Source organism: Hakea prostrata, chromosome 1 (genome assembly GCF_041222555.1).
Source record: "Hakea prostrata isolate BN-2017 chromosome 1, UWA_Hpros_2, whole genome shotgun sequence".
Taxonomy (NCBI): Eukaryota; Viridiplantae; Streptophyta; class Magnoliopsida; order Proteales; family Proteaceae; genus Hakea; species Hakea prostrata.
Window position 1 is genome coordinate 32,824,182 of NC_142600.1, and position 23,707 is coordinate 32,847,888.

Sequence of the window (23,707 nt, forward strand, 5' to 3'; positions counted from 1 at the left end):
AGATGACAGAGAGGATATAAAAGCACGGTAGGAGTCAGACAAAGAGTTATAAGAAACATATTTAGCTATGGGATGTTGAGTATAACTCATTTTCTAACAGCATTAGGAAGATCAGAAGAAGATACCTTAAGGGGAACAGTAGAATCTGATTTTGTAGAAGGAGACTGAAGTGGTAATATATCACCTTTCTCCACTTGCTTTAGCTAGTTGTAATTCTTCCTCTGATAAGTCTGCATCTCCTTATTCTGGTCAATGTGGTTTTGAAAGACCTCAATAGTGTGTCTCACAGGAGTGGTCTCCCCCTGGTTGGGTTCTTCACATGTTTCAGAAAACGAAGGGGGAGGATTAGAGTCCTTAGGTATACTGGCCGAAGTCTCCCCTTGGTTAAGAAACTCTTCTAGGACTCTTAAGTTGTGTTGGTGTGTGATAGGAATATCTAGAGTCGGAAAGAACACCTCTTCTCTAGGACTCTCCCCCTGGAAAGGTGTATCGTAAGGGCAAGACTCATTAAAAATTACATCCATGGATACAATAGTTTTCTTGGAATAAGGATGATAACATTTGTACCCTTTCTGAGTAGCAGAATACCCTAAAAATATACAGCGTAGGCCGTGGGGAGCTAGCTTACTCTGGTGGGCTGTGATTTTGGTATAACACACGCATCAAAAAACCTTTGGGGAATAACAAAAGAAGAGGCTCCTTGAAGAATCTCATTAGGACATTGAAAACCAAGTATCCTACTGGACATCCTATTCATAAGGTAAGAAGCAGTGAGTATAGCATCACTCCAGTATTGGTCAGGTACATTCATAGCAATTATAATGAAACGGGCTATCTCTAATAGATGCCAATTCTTCCTTTCGGCAACCCCATTTTGGGCAGCCGTATCAACGTAACTGGTCTAGTGTATTATGCCAGAGTTAGAGAGATATCTCTGAAATTCACCATCAATATACTCTGTGCCATTGTCACTGAGAAGGATCTTCACAGTGACATTGAACTAAGTTTTAATTATATTATGAAAATCACAAAAACATCGAAAAACCTCATTTTTTTGTTTTAAAAGATAAATCCATGTAGAATGAGAGTGACAATAAAAGTAACAAAGTACCTATGGCTAGTAATAGACACACATCGGCAGAGACCCCACACATTAGTATGAATTAGCATAAAAAGAATAGCTTTTCTATTATGAAGAGAAGGTAAATAAGTAGAATGAGTCTGCTTTGCAAAAATGTAGGCTTCACAAAAAAATCATCCTCATTACAAGAACAAACTAAATTAGGAAATATTTTCTTAAGAGTTCCTAGAGGGGGGTGACCTAGCCTACGGTGCCATTGATGAATGTTCGATATTACTGAATGGACCTAATTAGAAGATGTAGTCAGAGAAGAAGTAGATCCTTTAATCGGCTCGAGCAAATAAAGTCCGTTGTCTAGTTTACCACATCCAATCTCTTTCCCCGTGACCAGATTCTGGAAGACACAATAAGATGGGAAAAATGTCACTTTACAATTCAAGTCATGTGTTAGACTACTGATAAAGAGCAAGTTAGTAGAGAAAGAAGGAACATGTAAAACTTTAGACAGAGAAAGTGATGGAGAATGTTGATGGTCCATTTTCCAGTAATGGAAGAATATGAGCCATCAGCAATTCAAACTTTATCCTTTCTTGAAGTTGGAGAATGTTGATGGTCCATTTTCCAGTAATGGAAGAATATGAGCCATCAGCAATTCGAACTTTATCCTTTCTTGAAGTTGGAGAATATTGTACGAAAAATGAGGATAAACCTGTCATATGATCTGTGGCTCCTGTATCAATGATCCAATTAGTAGAAACTGAAGAAACTTTGAAGCCTATAAAAGTTTTACCTAAAGTAGCAAGGTAGGAGTTGATTTGGTTAGTAGAGGAAGTAGTGGTAGAGGCTGTACTGGTAGTAGAAGACTGCAGAATACGTAGCAGAGTATCTAACTCCTCCTGTGAGAGACCAACGTTTGTAAAGGGTGTTGTGCAAACTGTCTCAGAAATATGAGCTTTCAATTTTCCTCTTTTTTGTGCTCTTTTTTGCTCAAAATCAGCAGGCTTCCCATGGTGCTTCTAGCAATTGGCCTTGGTATGATAGGGTTTGTGACAATGTTCACACTTGACAATCTCCTTTGTTGAATCAGATTTAGTGCTAACAGACTGTAAGGCTGATTTCTCCACAATAGGAGCATGAAACATGGTTAATTGACGGCTTTCCTCACATTGAACAAGTGCATAAGACTGTTCTAGTGTAGGAAAGGGAGAACGACTTAATACTTGCACTCTGATCTGATTATACTCCACATTCAAACCTACCAAGAAGTCATATACCTAAATCTTATTAATGTGCTTCCTATAAGTAGTCACATCATCTGGATTAGGGGGGTGATAATCCCCATTATGATCCAACTCCTGCCAAAGAGAGTGCAACTCAGCATAATATTGGGCCACAGCCAGTTCTTTTTGGGTAGTCTCATGAAACTTCTTTTGTAACTCATAAACCTGTGCATTGTTCCCCAACTGTTCATAGGTTTCAGTAGTAGCCTTCCAGATTTGGGCTTAGTTGGATTCATGGAATTCAAAAGGAATTACTTTATAAGAGAGTCATTCAAGATCCATTTATCCTGTAAAATACCTGTGGTAGTAGGTTTGATAGTGGTGCCCTTAATATGTCCAACAAGTCCTCTTCTAGCAATAGTCAAGTAAGTAGATCGAGACCATATCAAATAATTTATTCCATCAAATCTTACCGAAAGAGGATGAAGAGTGGGGTAATGTTCGGAGCCGGTAGGAGCAGTAGTACCGTCTGTAGTTGCCATGTTGAAAAAAATTGTCTGTATTTCTTCAGTCTTCTCCCTTCAACTGAAACGTCGCAGAATTCAATAGCCAAATCACAATTTAAATAGTGCATATAAGGAACACCATGTCTTCTTCTTCTTCTTCTTCTCTCTCTCTCTCTCTCTCTCTCTTCTTTTTATTTTTTTAATAATTACAAATATGTCCCTGAAAAATCAGAATTTGCAAATAGTTCTCTGAACTTATACAAATTTACATATAAGTCCCTACAAATGCAACTTTACCAATAGATCCTTGATAGAATGTAAATTTACAAAATTAACCCTCAAATATCTGTTTTGTTTGGGCTAATATGTTTGGGCTGAATTGAATCACAAGCTTCAGATGAAGAACCCCAATTGCAAGCTTTAGATGAATCGCAGGTTTCAGATGAAGAACCAAAGAGAAAAAAAAGGTTGCAGGTAGTGCAGCGGTAGGGAAAGTAAGATAGAATGTTCGAAATAACTCACTACAGTGCAGCGGCGGAGGCAAGAGCAGCGGTGGAGGCAAAACAGCGGGTGGAGTGCTTTTGTTCTTCTTCTTTCCCCTTTTTTTTCTCTGTTCTTGGTCTTTTCTCATGGTATGCAGTAGAATTGAAGAACTTAGTGCAGCAGCGGTATGAAGAATACCCCGAAAAGAAAGCGCGATGGGGTTTCGATGGGTTTTGAAGGAGATAGGTTCACTCACGACACTCTTTCCGCAACAGCGACAGCGAGAGAGAGGCGAGGAGGTAGGTTCGCCACTCCCTTTTTTTTTCACTTCCCTAATCGTATTTAGGCTTTGATGCCATGTTGTGAAACACAATGTCTGGTAGAATGGCTTATCGATCAATGATCTCAAGCCCTCTATTTATAATTAAGTGGAAAGTACACTATTACAAGGAATATAATTTTACATGAATTCAAACTCTAATTGAACTCCTAGTAGAATCCAACAATGTCAAAGGAGATGGAGTCCCAAATCTTATGTAGAGGTCTAGAGTTGGAAGTCCATCTTCCAATTTTAAGCTTATACTAGACATGGTGGACAGCAACAATGAAAGCAAGTTTACCCACAAGATCTCAAAAAGAGGAACTACCGAAGATCATGTCAACCCATTCTTGTTGGTAAAGAAGTATCTTCCAACGAGCTGGCCAGCAGTTATTAAGGACCCTTGACCAAATCATTGAGAAGAACAGGCAGCTGAGCCACTGATAGTCTACTTCCTCAAGGCCATTCAAACAGAGATGCAGCAGGGGCTTAATAGGAAAGTCTTGTGTACAGTGTTTGTTAATCGATATATTTAGTGTTTGTCTTGACATGCACAACTATAAAATAGGTGGGTTGGTCTGAAAGTCAATGCTTGGATGAATAGGGGATGGAGGGCATGCACACATATGGGGGTGAATGACAGAATCACCCTTCCACATCGCATGACTAGGTATGGTTGTCGACTTATTTTATAAGACTTGTTCATCAAGAGAAATTTCTTTTTCTTATCTATATTACTCTTCCTTTGAATTGACTACTCTCAATTATATAAGAAGAGAAGAGAAGAGTAAAAAGAGCTCGATCTGCTATGGAGCATCAAACAGGACTTGTGAAGCCTCCAGTCCCAATCGACTAATCCTGGTAATGTGGTTGCCTACAGGAAATATGTTGACAAAATTCGGGTGTATGATTTTTTGGCTGGATTAAATGTGGAGTGTGATCAGATCTGAGTACAGTTTTGAGTTGCTCTCCCTTTCCTACACTGGAACAATCCTATGCACATGTTCAATGTGAGGAGAGCCGTCGTCTGGCTATGCTACATCATCTGATAGTGGAAAATTTTTCTCTTCAAAGTGTTGAGTCTGGTATCCCAAATAGAATCAGTCAAGAATATGGTAAGTGTGAGCACTGCCACAAGCCCTATCATACTAAAGCCACATGTTGGAAATTACATGGGAAACCTGCTGATTTTGAACAAAAAAGGGCTCAAAAGAAGGGTAAACCCAAGGCTCATCATTCAGAAATTGTCTCTACCGCACCTACTCCAGATATTGGTTTTTCCCAGGATGAGTTGCTTGCTCTGAGGCGCATTCTACAGTCATCTGCCACTGCCACTGCCTCCTCAACTGCCCATTCGAATTCCTACCTTGCTACTTCAGGTACTTTATTTAAAGGCTTCCATGCTTCTTCAGTTTCTGTTCCATGGATTATTAATAGTGGAGTGATAGATCATATGACAGGTTCTACTTCTCTTTTCTTGAATTACTTACCTACCTCAGGGAAAGATAAGGTCCGTATAGCTTATGGCTCTTACTCTTCCATTGCTGGAAAGGGAGCCATACAACATTCACCGTCCCTTTCTTTGTCCTCAGTTTTACATGTTCCATCTTTTTCTGCTAACATTCTTTCCATTAGTAGTCTTACCAATGACTTGAATTGTAAGGTCACTTTTTTCCCCTCTTATTGTGTCTTTCAAGATCAGGTAACGGGGAAGGAGATTGGACATGGTAAACTAGACAACGGACTTTACTTGTTGGAATCGAATAGAGCCTCTTCTTCTGCTATGCTTGCTACTCCTCATCCGGTCAATTTGTCAGCTCTCCTCCAGTGGCATCATATGCTAGGCCATCCCCCTATAGGAACTCTAAGACAACTTTTTCCCGAATTAGTCTCATCTTGTCATAGGGAATTTTTTTGTGAACTTTGTGTTTTTGCTAAACAGACTCGTTCAAGTTATTTGCCTTCTAATAATAATATAAGTTCTATTACTTTTATGTTAATTCATAGTGATGTGTGGGGGCCTTGTCGCTGCATATGTATTACTGGCCATCGTTTTTTGTTACTTTTATTGATTGTCATTCTCGCTCCATATGGATTTATCTTTTAAAACCAAAAAATGAAGTTTTCCGATGTTTTCAAGATTTTCATAATATGATTAAAACTCAATTCAATGCCACTATGAAGGTCCTTCGCAGTGATAATGGAACCGAGTATAGTGAAAAAGAATTTTAGAGATACCTCTCTGATTCTGGCATAATACATCAGACTAGTTGTGTTGATACTGCGGCCCAAAATGGTGTGGCCGAACGGAAGAACAAACATCTTTTAATGATTGCTCGTTCTCTTCTAATTGCCATGAATGTCCCCGACCAATATTGGAGTGACGCAGTTCTAACTGCATCATACCTCATGAATAGGATGCCTAGTAGAATCCTTGACTTCAAATGCCCCAATGAGGTCCTTCAAGGGACATCTTCCTTTATAGTTCCTCCAAGGATATTTGGTTGTCTGTGTTATGTCAAAACTTCGACCCATAGGAGTAAGTTGGAACCTCGTGGCCTCCACTGCATTTTTTTGGGGTATTCTGCTACTCAAAAGGGTTACAAATGTTATCATCCTCCTTCAAGGAAGACAATAGTGTCCATGGTGTCATCTTTAATGAGTTTACTCCTTATTATACACCTCTTTAGGGGGAGACTCCAATAGCAAAGGTGTTCTTTCCAACTTTGGATGTTCCTGTCACATATAGAGACCTACCAAACCCAATTCAGCCCCAGTTAGAGGTTCAGGAAGAGATTCGTGAACAGCGGGAGCATTCAGCCAACATACATGTAGACATCCAGTCTTCTCTTTCCCCATTTGAACCTTGTGAGGATTCTATCCAAGGGGAGACCACTCCTATTATGCACACTATTGAGGTCTTTCAAAGGCAAATTGACCAAAGGATGTGCAAACCTATCAGAGGAAGAAAACCAATCGACAACAGCAGGTAGAGAAGGTTGACATGTTACCACTCCAATCTCCTAATCCATATTCAAGTCCTGTAGGCTGTAAGTATCCCGAGGTGTCTTCTTCTAACCTTCCTATTGCTATTAGAAAAGGATTCAGATCATGTACTCAGCATCCTATAGCTAAATACGTTTCCTATGATTCTTTATTTAACTCCTACCAAGCCTTCATATCTTCTTTATCTACTGCATCTGTTCCAAAGACTTGGCAGGAAGCTTATGCTAATAAAAATTTGAAGGCAGCAATGGTAGAGGAAATGTAGGCTATGAAGAATAATGGTACTTAGGAGTTGGTTACTCTTCCTCCTGGGAAACAACCGGTAGGTTGCAAGTGAGTGTTCATGGTAAAACAAAACATAGATGGTTCAGTCAACTGATTGAAGGCTAGATTGGTTGCAAAAGGGTTCACTTAAGACTTATGGAATTGATTATCATGAGAGCTTTGCTCCTAGTGTAAAATTGAATACAATCAGGGTCTTATTATCAGTAGCTATGAATCAAGATTGGGATTTACATCAATTAGATGTAAAGAATGCATTTTTGCATGTAGAATTGAAGGAAGAGGTCTACATGGAAGTCCCACATGGATTCTCTGATAGCAAAACAAAAGGGAAGGTTTGTCGGATGAAGTGGTCAATTTATGGGTTGAAGCAATCTCCCCGGTGTTGGTTTGGATGCCTCCAAAAAGCCATGACATTGATAGGTTACAAGCAAAGTAATGTTGACCATACTCTGTTTGTGAAAAAGTCAGGAACTCACATCATGCTTCTTATAGTTTATATAGATGACATTGTCATCACTGGGAATGATGGGGCAAAAATTCAAAAGCTGAAGAGCTTCCTCGGAAAGGAATTTGAGGTTAAAGATATAGGGAAAGTCAAGTATTTCCTGGGAATTGAGGTTGCTAGGTTAGAAAAAGGCATCTACTTGTCGCAACGTAAGTATATCCTAGACTTACTTTCAGAAGTGGGAATGTAAAGCCATAAATACTCCAATTGAAGTAGGTATTAAGCTTAAAGAGAAATACTCCGGTAGATAAAGGGATATATCAGAGGTTGGTTGGAAAACTGATTTATTTGTCTCACCCCAGACTTGACATTGCTTTTTCAGTTAGCCTAGTAAGCCAGTTTATTCATGACCCATACTAACTCATATGAATGCTGTTACTAGAATACTTCGGTATTTGAAATCCACACCAGGAAAGGAATACTCTTGTCACCCTCAGATAATTTGAAAGTGGAAGCTTATACAGATGCTGATTGGGCTAGTTCACCTGACCAGAAATCAATATCAGGATGCTGTACATTTATTGGGGGCAATCTAGTAACCTGGAGAAGTAAGAAGCAAAATGTGGTGTCATTGTCTAGTACAGAGGCCAATTATGGATCCATGGTTCGAGCAGTATGTGAACTTTTATGGCTGAAGGGTCTATTATAAGATATTGGGTTTCCTGTTACAAGTCCCATGATGTTATATTATGACAACAAGGCTGCCATCAGTATAGCCAATAATCCAGTGCAACATGATCGTACAAAACATATTGAGATAGATAGATTTTTTGTCAAAGGAAAGTTGGAACAAGGGCTGATATGCATGCATTTTGTGAGATCTGGAGATCAAGTGGCTGACATCTTTACTAAAGGACTGAAGGAAGGGGACTTCTACCCTATTTTGAGCAAGTTGGGCGTGATTAACATCTATGCCTCAACTTGAGGGGGAGTGTTGGTTGGTTCGGTTTATTTGTGGGTTGATTTAATTATAAGTTGTGGTTCAAGTTATTTTTATTCAGTTGTTTAGTGAGGGTAAATATGTAACTTCTTATATTTCACATTATTATGAATAAGAAACTTAATGGTCACATTGATTAACTAAGGGATTCAATTATTTTCACAAAATGCAAGGTTATACAACATGTAATATAGAACCTTTAAGGCATATAAATGAAAAACAAGTGTATGAAATGCGTCAAGTAACCTAAATGTTATCAAAATTCCATTCATATGAGTATCACATTCTCAATTTTTAAGAATAGAATAATAAAATTATACAACCATTAGAAGTTCTATATAAGTCATTAAATCATAAGTTCATAAGATAAGCAGAGAATGATTGATCTTCCTTCGATGTTGTAAATGTGCTAAGAGTAGTTGCAAGTGAAAATCTAGCCGAAATCCACAAAAAATGCCAAAATTGAGAGTTCCAGCAAGATCCAGGGCGAGATATGGCGAGATTTCGAGCGAGATAACCCAACTCTCTGCTCTCGATCTCCATCTTGTCTCGCCTACTTGAAAAAACGAGATATCTCACAAGATCTCGGCGAGATCTCGCAAGATCTCTCACCATGGTTTTAATATCTTGGTTGGACCATTTTGGTCAAAATCAGGCTTTGATTACCAAAACAAGTTGAAAGCTGGTCTTTTTATTTTTCCTTTTTTTTTCTTTCTCTTTCCCGCCCCCTCTAAACCATGGGATTTCGTCTCGGCTTTTCTAAAACTCAAGATTTTGGTGAAATTTGGACAATGCTTTGTAGTATCTACTTTTGAGCATGGGTTGGGCATCCAGGCTAGCTTGGGCTTCGTCTTGGAAAAGAAGATCTCAGGTTGCACCTAAGTTTTCAGGACTCTTGAGCTGGAGCCCAGAAACTGCATGTATAGTGTGTTGGTGATGCTTCAAAACGAGATGTGAAAATGGAGAAAACGCAATGCACAAGACAGTACTTATGTCGTTCACCCAAAGGTATGACCATTGTCGAGCACTGTGATGGTTTCACTTGAGATTTTGATCACAATCCCCCGACGATTTCGTGACTGAAATGCCCCTTTTTGCCAATCCTGGCATGCTTAGGCCCCTTATTTGCTCTCAGAACATTCTGGATGCGAAATTTGTCTTCACCACAACGTAGTCATTTTCTAGAGACTTCTAAAATAATTGGACTGCAAACAATTTACTGAACGTGTATACTGGTCTGGGAAGTTGTAAAATTTTTTAAAGATGTCATTCATAAATTTGTTTCTGCTTCTTGTAAATGCAATTTAATTTCTTGGTGGTGCCATCTGTATGCTATTTTCCACAGGGAGCTGCAGTGACCTTAGTAGAACTAGGAGAATATGCTCGAGCTGCTTCTTTTCTTGATGATTTGATCAAGGTTTATTCTTTTCTTATTCAAATATGAACTACAATATCCATATTCTTCTGATAAGCACTTGTTAAGAAAGTTCATTGATTTACATTTCGATGGAAGTACTGATTGGTCATTGTTTACAGGAAAGTCCTAGTGATCCTGAAGCTTATCGTTTACTGGGAGAAGTGAAGTATGAGCTCAAGGATTATGAAGGGAGTGCTTCTGCCTATAGGAGTTCTTCATCTGTTAGTAATTTCAATATGATAAAATCAATGAAACTGTAAAGCTGATTGGTTCTTGACTCATGTTGGGAGTCTTTCTTTTCTACACAAATCTTGGAATAGTTTTCTATTCTTTTTTGATTAAATATGTATTTTCTGATTTTGGTACTTAATTCTCCATATTTGGTGTGCATTTTCAAAAAAATTTGATGAATTTCTCAGTTTTTCTTGAGAAAGAAAACGTGCTGCATTTATTTCTTCAGAGAGAAACAGACCTGCAATTCTCTCTCTCTCACTTTGTCCCTTTCTGCCTTTATTTGTTACTTAAACTTATCTTTGAATACTTACAGGTTTCTAAAACCATTAACTTTGAAGGTCTGCGTGGTCTTACAAATGCATTACTTGCTGCTAAGAAACCAAATGAGGTTTGTTATTATGCTAATGTGATTATGTCACATAAATATGTTGCCATGGTTTGTACTATATTGTTACTTTTTCCCCCTAATGTCCCTAATATATTTCAGCAGATATTTCCTTTAAAAGAAACTATTGAACTTTGAAATCATATAATGCTGTAGTTGAGCCATCTTTGGACTATATTTCTGTATTGTAGTTGAATCAGAACCTGATCAGCCAAATTACAGAGAAAATGAAGAAGGGAAGGCTGAATGGTAGATCAGAATACGGTATACAGCCACCCAGAAGTTTCCTTTATTAGTAACCAAGACAACATACAAAATGGAAATAAGCTATTACTTATCTAGTCCAATACTAAAGGAAAACCATGAAAGCATTGACATACATGTTAACTGGCACATGCACTTGCTCTCCCCCACAAGCTGGAGTTTATCTCCCAACCCCAAAAAATGAGGTCGAAATAGAGGCTTTGTAAACATATCATCGAGTTGATTGTTGGGGTTGATGAACAAAGTTGAAATAAGCTTCTGCGTTGCAACTTGATTATCACAATACATCTTCATAGACTTGGAACTGAGAACCCAACTCATGTAGGAGAGGGACTTCAACTGCAACAACTTAGCTTTAGTATGAGAAACAGTTCTTTCCTCAGCTTTTGCGCTTAACCTAGCCAAAATAGTGTTTTTCTTTGGATGAGTTAAAAATTCATTACCAAGAGAAAAAGGCCTACAGAAACTGCCAAAGGGGGGTAGGGAGGGAAAGAAGAACCAAGAAAAAGAACAAAAAACCTAAACCACAAACAGCAGAGGTAGAGGCTCAAAGGAATCAAAGGAAATACCCCAGGAAAGAACAGTAAGTCTGTTCCTTGGGGGTCTCAAGACAATACAGGGAAAACCCACCAAGTGCCCTAGTGTGAATGGGATTGTGTAATTTAAGTAATTGTGTAATTCAAGTCATAAACTGTTTCTACATTGTTTCCTAGTTAAACTAAATAGTGGAATAGACTTAAGGGTTCTCACAATAATTATTGAGACTCCTCTCAATTCTATCGCTGTTGCGAATGCAAAGACCCCGTGGCCAAAACCCTAATTGGGGTTCCCTTGGATTGCTCCAAAAGCCATCCTAAGCTGGCCGAACCCCTTAATAGGGGTATTTAGGGTATTTTTTTCCCTCTTTTGAGAGCCGGAATTATTTTCAACTCTTCTTTTAGAATTTGAGTTTGATTCCATTTCTTAAATTGAGTTTGTTTTGAAGTGTTCTTAGGAGTTCTGTTTTGATTGAAGTTGGCTTTGTTGGGTCCTTGGTTATCTGAAATTGGCACATGTGATATAGGAGTTTTAATTAAAGGGAATTCAGTATGTGCTTATTTAACTTAACTTAAAGTCTAATTTCAGCATGTGTCATTAATTAGTAGATTCCAATCCAAGGGTTTAGGTTAAGTGGTGGGATCGTTGTCTATTAAGGATTCCCACATAGGCTCCAAGTCTTTAAAGGCTATAAATAGCCAAGTAGTCTTTGTAATTCTTCAGTTTTGATGATTAATAAAATTGTTTAAGTTTGAGGATCAGTGTTCCTTGTTGAGGAGGCCCTAGTTGAGTAAAATTTGTTCAACTTCAACTTCTTCATTCCAGCAAGCTTCAAACATTCCACAAGCAGCCAGGTGTCATTCCAGCAGCAGCCAAGTAAGTAGAAAAGCTCCCCCCCCCCCCCCCATCTCCTCCTTCTCCTCTCTACCTCAGCTCTTCCCCAACCTTCCCTTCCTTGTGTGACCCTAGAAACCTCCCCTGTCCCACCACAGATCCTTTTAGGCCTTTTCCAAACTTCAACAGAACCCTTATTCCCTTCCCCCAAACCCTGCAACAGCCCCTGCCCCTCCCCCAACTCTCCCTTAGCCCCATGACTCCCTCCATGAAATCCCCTACAATCCTATCCTGATATCCCATCATTTCAAGTCCAAGAACTTGAAGTGCTGGTAAAATGCAGTTGTGGGACATCCAAGTCGAGACCATGGATTCAAGAGTTGAACCCTTGGACACGGATTAGGTAGGAGATGACCTAGTCACCTAATATGATTTTGGAATCAAAATAAAGCCAATCTAGATGGCTTAGGAAGGTGGATTTGGCAAGCACGAAAGTCGAGGTTAGAAGATCCCAATGCCCAAATAAATGTTACCATTATGTCAAGCAAGTTTAGGGGAGTCTCTCGACTAAAGCCCGACGGAAACCACTTCGGATGAGAAAGTTCTAGGGACAGTCTCCTGGAAGCAGTTGGTCTAGTTGACTGACCGCCTCTTACCCAAAAAAGGACATTTTTGGGTTTTTGATGTTTGAAACGCTATTCTATTGTTCTTTCGCCTCATACATAAATTATTTAACATTTGTGGAGGCTGAGAGCTTATGGAGGGTGGAGAGCATTGGAGTTCGTGGAATCATTGATGATTTGGGCATGTCGAAGCGTGAGTCATGTGTGTGGAGGTAAAAAAAATCCTTATTCTTCCATTTCCATCAAGTTTGTTGATGTATTTATTGTGGTAAATGGCATTGATGATGGTGGTTATGGTAGTTGTTTGAAATTGGTTGTTATTTGATGATTCTCATCATATCTCTCAATCTCTTTGAGTGGTATTTTGTGTTGTTCTCCCTGTTTGAATTCGATTTGCCATCTAAGAGATGCTCATGGGAAGCTCTCTGTTAACAAAATTTAAGGGTGAATACAAGGGGACTTTGTTGGGTGATTTTGGGAGTGTTTTTGGGGCATTACTATTGTCCTATTGCAACTCCAAAACCCCCAAACGTTGGGGAATCGAAATGAAGCAAGGAGGACCCAACCTAGTTTGCACCCAAGGGGCGGTCAAAATTTGTTCCAAATTGTAATTATATTTTCTCCTATAATTGCTAGGTTTTGGGTGATTAATTGGCCTCCTTTTGGTGGACGTTATGATATATTGGGGAGTGCTAATGCTGTGACAAGTGAGGGATACAATGTTATGTATTTGCATATTTAATTCATGTTCTATCTCATGCTATTATGCTTGCTTGTGTGCGATCTTATGATTGATGTTGTAGGGCATGCATGAATTTATTTACTTATGCTATTCATTTATTTATTTCATCTCAATTTATGATTGTGAATATGATATGTTGGCAATCGGGTGGTTATGCATATATGTACATGTATCTGGGGTTGTGGGCAACCATTGCCCTTAGTGCCCTTATGTTCACATAGACATTATATGCATTAATTGTAGGTGTCTAGATGAATGGCAAGGTTATCCTTTTTACATGCTTTTACCCATTCGGCTTGGGTATTGAAGCTGAGTGACATGTAATAGCAGTGGCTAGGTCTCGTGGGCGTCCAACAGAGGTAAGCAAACCTTAAGGAGACACATACCCACTTTCTTATAATGCAATGGTAAGGTTGTATATATAGAGGGTTGCGCTCGTGGTCATCCAACAAAGGTAGCCGTTCCGTGAGGAGACACGAGAGCATCCGCTTAAGCATACGTGTACGACCATAAGATTTTGGAATATTAATCCAACAGAGATAGCCAGTCTGTGAGGAATAACATTCCTAGGTGGAGAAGGATACAGGGCACTTGGTATGAGGGAATGTACCAGACCACATGTAGTATGAGATGTAGATGACCTTACATTGGGCTAGACTTATCCCTGACACGCACCAATTCTCATACCAATGGTGTGTTGAGAGTGTGTGGACCTAACCCCGGCCATAGAAGTGGATGTGGATCGTACCTGTATACCGTAGGATCCCAACAGAGGTAATTTGTTCGTGAGGGATCGAGTGACGAAACTTCCCCAGAGGAGGCTGGTGTTACGACATAATGTGTGACTGCCAATAGAGACTAGCATTGGTTAGAGTTATAGGGGCATACTTGCACATATGCACTACTGTGGAAAATCTTAGAATCATATCATAGTATTTTATTAGTATCTTTAATCTAAGTAGATCATATTGTAATATTCTATTATAGGTATTTTTCTTATTGTATTTTTCTATTCTAGATAGATTACTCATTTATTGCAATCTTCTATTCTAGGTAGATTTCTCATTTATTCTAATCTTCTAGGTAGGATATTTTTTTCCTATTCTGTAGATAGTAGTTGTATAGGATATCTTCCTATTCTATAGATTGCAGCTGTATAGCTTCTTTCCTATTTCATAGATAACAGTAGTGTATATATTGATTGTAAACTTTTGAATAATATACAGAAGAATTAAACACTTCAATTCCTATTTCGTCATGGCATCAGAGCCAACCAATCTTGGGATTGCTGTTCAGCTTTCAGGCCTTCAGTGCCTTTAATCTCTGGTGTTTCCGCCACATAGAGATTATTCTTACTTTGGCCTTTATCGCCATTATTTATTCTGCTCTGTTCTGTTTTTTTTTTTTTTTTTTTTTCTCCTTACCTGAAAAACATATTTTTTTTCTTTCTCCGTCTTGTTTGTCGTTCTACTGCATCTTTGGTTACTGTTTCACATACTATTTTTAAGCACCTACAAAGAGTATGTTAGAACCAAGAGAGGTTACTTCCAGGACTGCATTTGATCAAACAATCAAAAATTTGTAGAATGGAGAATTGCAGAATATTCAATCTGCCTACAGGCTCGATAGAAAAAATTATTTAAAATGGTCTCAACTTATTTGGACCATTCTGGAGGGCAAAGGAAAGATGAGCCACCTAACTGGAGATGGACCGAAACCAGGAGATCCAAAATATGAAGCATGGGACGAAGAAGATTCTATGATTATGGCATGGATGTGTAATTCTATGATTCCAAAAATCAGTGATACATGCATGTTCTTAGCAACTGCCAAAGACATCTAGGAGGCTATCCAACAGACATATTCTAAGGCGAGAGATGCGGCCCAAGTCTATGAGGTCAAGGTTAAAACAGTAGTAGCCAAACAAGGAAATAAGACAGTTACAGAATATGCCAACCAACTGAAAGCTTTGTGGCAAGAGTTGGATCATTTCCAAGTCATCAAGAAAAAGTGCTCTGAGGATGCTGCTGTAGTAAAGCAGTATATTGAGCAAGATAGAGTCTATGATTTTTTGGTAGGGTTAAATCCTGATTTTGACCAAATAAGGGTTCAGATTCTCGGAAAACCAAATGTGCCGTGTTTCAATGAAGTTGTAGCATTGTTTCGAGGGGAAGAGAGCAGAAGAGGACTGATGTTAAAGCCTACAAGTGTTGATAGTTCAGCAATGGTATCTCAAGGAGGAGAGCATTCAACTCCCACAACCAACAAGGCATTTGCTGCTGAAAGTGGAAAAACTGGGCAATCCAAACAGTAAAACAGAGACAATCTATGGTGTATCTATTGCAAGAAAGCTCGTTACACACGGGAAAGATGCTGGAAACTTCATGGTAAACCTCCTAGCCAAGAGTGGGGGCACAAAGGAGAGAAATCTGGAAATAATGGTCAAGAGTATGTTACATCTCCACAGCAACCTGAAGCCATTAATAAAGAGGTCACTAGCCTTAATCAGGAGGACATAGAGCGTGTAAAAACTCTTTTGAGCAACCTTAACAAAAAAACCAGGTACATGTTCTTTGGCATATTCAGGTGAGTATCCACTTTCTATTGGATTAAATGTCTCTAATAATTCTCTTCCAAGCCCCTGGATCATAGATTCAGGTGCAACTGACCACATGACACACTCACCAAATCTGTTCACCACATATTTTCCCTGTCCAAGTAGTAGGAAGATAGCTATTGCTGATGGCTTGTTAACTACTATGGCTGAAACTGGAAATATAAGCTAAACTCATCCCTCACCTTGAAAAATGTCCTACATGTTCCTAGATTATCTACAAATCTCGTTTCCGTGAAGAAACTCACGCAAGATTTACGTTGTAATGTAGTCTCTCACCATAGTCATTGTGTATTTCAAGACAACGATTCGGGGAGGACGATTGGACATGCTAGAGAAAGGGATGGACTCTACTACCTTGAGGCACCAAGCCAATCACATGCTACTAATGGTAGTCCTTATCAAACCAATAAAGAAAAAATCTGGCTTTACCATCACAAACTTGGACATCCTTCCTTTAGGGTAATCAATCTTTTGTTTCCTTCTTTGTTTCATGGCATACATGTTGATGAGTTTCATTGTGATGTGTGTGAGCTTGCTAAACACAGGCGTGTACCACTTCCTTTAAGCAAGAAAAGAAGTTCCATTCCCTTTTATCTCAATCATACTGTATGCAAGTTAAAAAAGGCCTTATATGGACTCAAACAGTCACCGCAGGCATGGTTTGGCAGATTTATTAAAGTCATGATTAGTATGGGTTACAAGCAAAGTCAAGGAGACCATACATTGTTCATAAAGCACTCATTATTAGGGGGAGTCACGACACTACTTGTGTATGTTGATGACATAATAGTGACAGGAAATGAAGAAAAAGAGAAACAAAAGTTGACTCAATGCTTGGCTAAGGAATTTGAGATCAAGGCTTTAGGAAGATTAAAATACTTCCTTAGCATTGAAGTTGCTCACTCTCAACAAGGCATTTTCATCTCTCAACAAAAGTATGTCAATGATCTCCTTAAAGAAACAGGAATGGCCGCGTGTAAACCAACAAGCACTCCTATAGATCCCAACAGTAAACTTGGGAATGCAAAAGATGTTGTTGTGGATCGAGAGATGTATCAAAGACTAGTAGGAAGACTAATCTACTTGTCTCACACAAGGCCAAACATAGCATATGTAGTTAGTGTAATCAGCCAATTCACGCACAGTCCAAAGGAAATTCACTTGCATGCAGCTCACCGTGTGCTACAATATTTAAAAGGGACACCAAGGAGAGGCCTTCTATTTAAAAGGAATAAAGGAATGATACTAGAAGCATACATTGATGCTGATTATGCAAGGTCAACGGTAGATAGAAGGTCAACCACAGGATATTGCACCTTTCTTGGTGGCAATCTTGTGACATAGAGGAGCAAGAAGCAAAATGTTGTGGCCTAGTCAAGTACAGAAGCCGAATTCCGTGCAATGGCTTAAGGAATATGTGAATTACTTTGGTTGAAGATTATCTTAGAAGACCTAAAGGTTGAATGGGGTGGACCAATGAGAATTTGCTGTGACAACAAATCAACAATCAGTATAGCACATAACCCTGTTCAACATGACTGAACCAAGCACATTGAGATTGACAGACACTTCATCAAAGAGAAGCTGGATAGCGGACTGATTTGTACACCGTATGTGTCTACACATAGTCAACTTGCTGATGTACTTACTAAAGGATTGAGCAGCTCAGCATTTCAGAATTGCATATCCAAGCTGGGAATGAAGATTGCCTATTCACCAGTTTGAGGGGGAGTGTGGAAAATCTTAGAATCATATCATAATATTTTATTTGTATCTTTAATCTAAGTAGATCATATTGTAATATTCTATTATAGGTATTTTTCTTATTGTATTTTTCTATTCTAGGTAGATTATTCATTTGTTGCAATCTTCTATTCTAGGTAGATTTCTCATTTATTCTAATCTTCTAGGTAGGATATTTTTTCCAATTCTGTAGATAGTAGTTGTATAGGATATCTTCTTATTCTGTAGATGGCAGCTGTATAGATTCTTTCCTATTTCATAGATAGCAGCTGTGTATATATTGATTGTAAAATTCTAAATAATGTACAAAAGAATCAAACACTTCAATTCCTATTTCGTCAACTACATTTCATTATCCTTGCATTTCATGTTTGGCACTTGTTAAATCCGTGGTATGTAATGTTGTTGATCTCACTGAGTTCGGTGGAACTCACTCCTTAAGGAAACCTTTTTTTTTTAAGATTCTTTGACAGGTTATGAGGACTTTATTTGTCTGGAGAGTTCGACGTCGGTGGAGCCCTATGACTAATCGATGGGCGAGGACACCGAGGCCCAAGGATAATTGTGCCTTTGCGTGGACTGCTCCTACAGAGTCTAGCCATTATAAAAGTCGTGGAAACTTGACTGGGGATGGGGTTGCTTTAGTTGGGATTATTTATATTTTCAATCTGGTTAGGCAATATGGCTAAACACACTCTTAAACTCTTTTCACTGTTATGATAATACTTTGTCTTCTGCTAACTCTGACTTTTTTTTTAAGATAACTGTAATAACATTATATTTAATACCTTTAAAATGCTTTCTCTTTGATTATGCTATTGTGTATGGCGTGGTTATGGATTGGCTATAAACCCAGGTCCTTGTGGCCATGGTTATCAAAGCGTCCGCCTAGGCAGCAAAGCGGTTTTTGAACCGCTCAAATTGTTACCGCTTAACTAACAGGCTGATTTCTTGTCGCTTTTTTGCTTAGGCACTACTGCTTTGCCGCCTTATACACCGTATTGCTGCCTAGATGCTAAAGCAGCCGCTTTTTTTACATTTTGTAATTTGTGCATATTATTATTATTATTATTATTATTTTAATCATAATTTATTCTACAATGCCGCATAAAAATTTAAATATGTGAGCCATTTCGGAATCGAGGCCCAATTTGCAAGTGAACTCTGAGGCCCAAAGTGTCTTGCGGCAACAGAATGTGAAGCATGAGCCATATTCAACATTGATAATCAATGAATCATTAAATAAACAATGACTTGGAAATCAGAATAATGAGATCTATTAATTTGTCATGTCGGCACTGTTTGGTTAAAAAAAGGGAAAAATGGATACATCAATTCTGATGACTGATCTATGCATAAGAGTACGAGACACTTATTTGGCGTCACACTATCATAGAGGTAAGTAAGAAAGTAAAATTACTACTTTCATTTTCATTTTTCACATTGATTACTGATATAGTACATACTACATAATTATTGTTATGAATCTTATAATGATTGATGAGATGAAGTTATGTTTTTATTTTTTTCTTTGGATAATTTTTTATAATTGTGATTCTTGAATTTTGTTTTTATTTTTATTTTTATGAATGTGATTGTTGAATGTTTGTTTAGTACTTTAGTTTATTATAAAAAGTATTTGTATTAAAAAGTAGTTATATTAAAAATATTGACTAAACTGCTTTGGTCGCTTTATTGCCGCCTAAGCGCCGCTTAGTCGCCTGATCGCCAAGACGAAGCCCCAATCGCTTTGCCGCTTTAGTAACCATGCTTGTGGCTATGGATCACATCCACGGGTTTTCGGGTAAGTCTATACCGGCTGGGTGGGGGGACACCCTCACCCTCCCTCCTCCCCATGGCAGCCTTTGGATCCCTCCCCCTGCAACTTCTAAATTCCCAGCCCCTAAACTTCCCTTTCTTCTCCCCTTAGGTCGCACCACTCTTTAGGTATTAAATCTTTAGTTAATCCCTCAGTTAGACCCTCTTTTCTCAGTTCTTACTGCACTTCATCTTCTTCACCTGAAATTTCTGCAACTTATTTAAACTTCTGGGAATCCTAAACTACTGCAATTCAGACCTTCACCAGCTTTCTGACCACTAAACAGAGTCTGAAAACACAAGGCAGCAAAGTAGAGCTCTTCTCCCACCCTAGCCGAATTACCTTAAAGCCTAGTTTTCTGATGCTGTTAATTTTCAGATCTGGAATTCTTAACACATCAAACTCCAGATCTGAATTGATTATTACAGCAGGGTTTCAGAGCTATAAGACCCCCTAGATATCCTAGAATACCCTATCTCTTTGCTGGAATTCCTGGGCAACCCTTAGATTTAGGGAAATTTCTATTCTACCCTTAACCCTAAATCTTGGTTTTCATCAATCGCCTTCTCTCCTTTTCCCTATTTTTCTGTTCTTCTCTTCTTCATCTTCTCCCTCTCAGTCCCTCGGGTTTGCTATGATTCACATGGTATCAGAGCTTTAGGAGGATGAGGATCAAACCTTGCTAATCATAGGAGGATCAAGTCTGTGACTCCTGAAAAAAATATCGACACTAGTTTGAGGTCTCTCACAGCTTGTGATTGAAGGGGGTGAGCACCGTATGTTGCTTTCTGGATTCTCTGGTTTCTATGAGGTAAGAAGTTTATAGACTTCTAGATTTCTTGGTGGAGGATTCTTCACGACTTCTGGTTCTGTGGATCGAAGGGTTGCTGTGCTGTTTTGGAGCTTTTATTTTTCGGTCTGGGACTTCAAAATTCTGGCCAGAAATCTGGAGAACTTTCTGTTGATCAGAACAGATTTTTGTTTCAAGCAGAAGTGGCTTTCACTTTGTTTTCTGTATTCTACGATTGGAGGTTTGAGTCTGATTACTTTCTGCAGTTGGTATCTACTCTGATTACTGAGATTCTTTAAGAAAGGTTCATATTACTGATGGTTTGGAATTTGGATAAATATTTATGAAGAATTCTGGATTTTTGTTGAACTTTCAGGTGGAAATTTTCTTGAAGAATCTATTATTTCTGGAGTCTGTTGTTGATATTTGAACTGTGGATATCTATAGTTGAAGATTGAAGTTTCTATTATTTCTGGGTTCTCTGTGGCTTGGAATCATTCTGTTTACGTATGAGAGAAACTGAGTCTACATCCAATAAAAATACCATGACTGAAGTTAGCTCTTCATCCTCCCATCAACTGAAGGTGTGTCCAACTTTCATCAGTGGAAGGTTATAGTTGAAGTAGTACTCACCGGTCCTGGATAGATAGATTACTTGATCAACTCCTAAATGTGATAATAATTGGGCAATTACTAATGCCTGCATACTTGGACAATGTTTGACACTCTGGCAGACAACCTTGTTGATCTAATTACTCACTTGTAGACTGAGAAGGATCATTGGGAGTATCTGAATGTATTATATCCAGGTCAGGATTATCTACCTAGAATCTGATTATCGCCAGATTTCTATCGAGTAGATAGGAACGGTAGCAATATCACTCAGTATTTTGTAGACTTAAAAGGAATGTATGAACTAAACTTTATTTTACATTTCTCTTCAGATGGAAAAACAAAGCAAATGCAAGAACAATTAGCTGGGGTGAGTTTTCCAAGAGGATTTGGAAAGCAGTTTGATGCAGTTAGAGCATAAATCTCTGCCAGTGATCATGTTCCTACTCCAGCTGACCCCTTTTCAGGAGTTATTCTGATAAGAACCCTTAAGCCTCACCACCAAACTCCCCCAATACAATGAATATGATAGACTTCACCAGAAATTATAATCTCAAAATAAGCAAGAAACTGCAGCACAACAATGACTGATTTCATTAAAGGAAGAAGTAGCAATCACACTGAATATTCCCAACCCTTCTACTAAATTGTTCACTAACAATCAACTAAAAACAGAACAGCCACAAAGCAATACTAAAAACCCTACCTGAGAGTCCCTCCTCTCCCAGCAAGCTCAGCTTGCTCCACACTCCATAACTTCACGCCTGTCCCCCCAATTCCCTCCTTTCCCCCCTTATATAACAGAACATTCCTAACAACCTCTTACACATCACCCCAATCCTCTCCTGCCACATGGACCATCTTCCCTGCTTCACTGCGAACAGCAGGGTAGTGGCTGCTTCCAACAGAAGTTGGCCACCTGTCCCTTCTGTCCTTTGTACGTCTGGCCGAGATTGATCCCCTGTAGCTGCTGGAGGTAATCCCGTGTTTCTCCTCCTATTCTTGCATTTGTACACCCGAGTTATTAGGGGCTTATCAACACTCCCTCCCTTGAGTTTTGCCTTGTCCTCAAAGTGAAAATCTGGAAATTGACTGTGCAACTCAAAAAAAATCCTCCTAAGTATTATCACAACAGGGTAAGTTCTTCCAATGAATCAGCTCCTCAAGGGTTCCATGAGACGAGTAGCGAATGTCTAACAGCTCCTCCGGGGTGAGCTGTAGCTCCCAGTCCTCGGCTAAGCAAAATGGTAGGGGTTGACTGATTATGTTGTTGCCCACAACCTTCTTCGAATGAGACATGTGAAAGACCAGATGGATTTTGGAGTCCGGTGGTAGAGTAAGTTTGTAAGCAACAGGACTGATTTGAGCTGCTGCAATAGGATACAGTCCATAGTAACAGTGGCTGAGTTTCTCATTGGGACGCCTGGCCAATTTTTTGAACCGGTATGATTGAAGGTTGAGAAAAACTTCCTCTCCTACTTGATAAGTAACATCCAGCAGTGCTGATTTGTAGAGGAGCTCATGCAGTCTTCAGCCACTTCAAGTTGGTCTTCAACTCATCTAGGATCCGATCCCACTCGCGTAGGAAGACATCGACTTCATCCACCTTGGAGTAGTCCTCTTCTTACCTTAGCAAAAGTGGAGGATCTCATCCATAGACTATTTGAAACGGGGTCATCATGGTAGCTGAATGGTAAGTGTTGTTCCAGTATTCAGCCCAAGAGAGCCACATGGTCCAGTCATGCGCCTGCCTAGCACAAAAACAGCGAAGATAAATCTTCAACCCTCTATTACCACCTCCGTTGGGCCATCTGTTTGAGGGTGATTGGCGCTGCTGAACTTGAGATTGGTTCTCACTAGTTTGAAAAGCTCCTTCCAAAAATTACTCATGGAAACCCGGTCTCCATCGAATGCGATTGAACTTGGAAACCCATGGAGCCGAATTATCTCCTGGCTGAAAGTTGAGCAACATCTTTTGCTGAATATGGGTGCCTAATTGCAATAAAGTGTCCATATTGTGAGAGCCTTGTCCACCACCACTAATATTGTGTCCCCTCCTCGGGTTTTGGCCAAGTCACCGACGAAATCCAAACTGATGTCCTCACACACTCGATCTGGAATGGTTGAAGCAACCCTGCTGGTTTCATAGTGGTGCTTACTCCATTGACACATGTCACACAGCTCGCCACAAAATCCCTAACAACCCTTTTCATACCTACCCAATACACTACAGCTGCCAACCTCTTATAGGTGCGAAGATACACAGAATGACCTCCAAAAGTGGTAGAATGGATTCAGCAAGTAACTTAGAGATCAACTGGGAATTTTCAGGGATGACCAGACGTCCTTTATAAAAGAGTGTCCCATTCTTCATTTGATAATCTGGAAAATCAGTAGAGCCACTGAGCAATGACTGTACCACATTTCTATGACACTCAAATCCCCGAATTTCATCTTCCAACCCTTCTTCTTCCTCCCATATTGCTGCTGATAAACTGGACAGCTGCAGTGCTCCTTCCATTTTATGTGATAAGGCATCCACAGCTTTATTCTCACAACCTGGTCTATATATGATCTCAAAATTAAATCCCAGCAACTTCATAATCCATTTTTTCTGGTCTTCGGACACCAACTTCTGGTCCATCAAATACCTCAAACTCCTTTGGTTAGTGCGAACATTGAAATCCCTTCCCAATAGGTAATGGCGCCACGTTTGGATTGCTAACACCACTGCCATTAATTCCT

The 23,707-nt window shown here is 39.2% G+C and overlaps 1 protein-coding gene across 3 annotated transcripts in view; it reads left to right on the forward strand.

Moving 5' to 3' along the window:
- The window catches only part of LOC149028773 (Tetratricopeptide repeat (TPR)-like superfamily protein), a 112,121-nt gene that overhangs the window by 65,031 nt on the left and 23,383 nt on the right, over nt 1-23,707 (forward strand). For all 3 annotated transcript variants that reach the window (XM_089139005.1, XM_089138999.1, XM_089139010.1), the window contains 3 exons: nt 9,691-9,762; nt 9,882-9,983; nt 10,310-10,384. In XM_089139005.1, the coding sequence (XP_088995131.1) occupies nt 9,691-9,762; nt 9,882-9,983; nt 10,310-10,384 (249 nt within the window). The remainder of the gene's footprint in view (nt 1-9,690; nt 9,763-9,881; nt 9,984-10,309; nt 10,385-23,707) is intronic.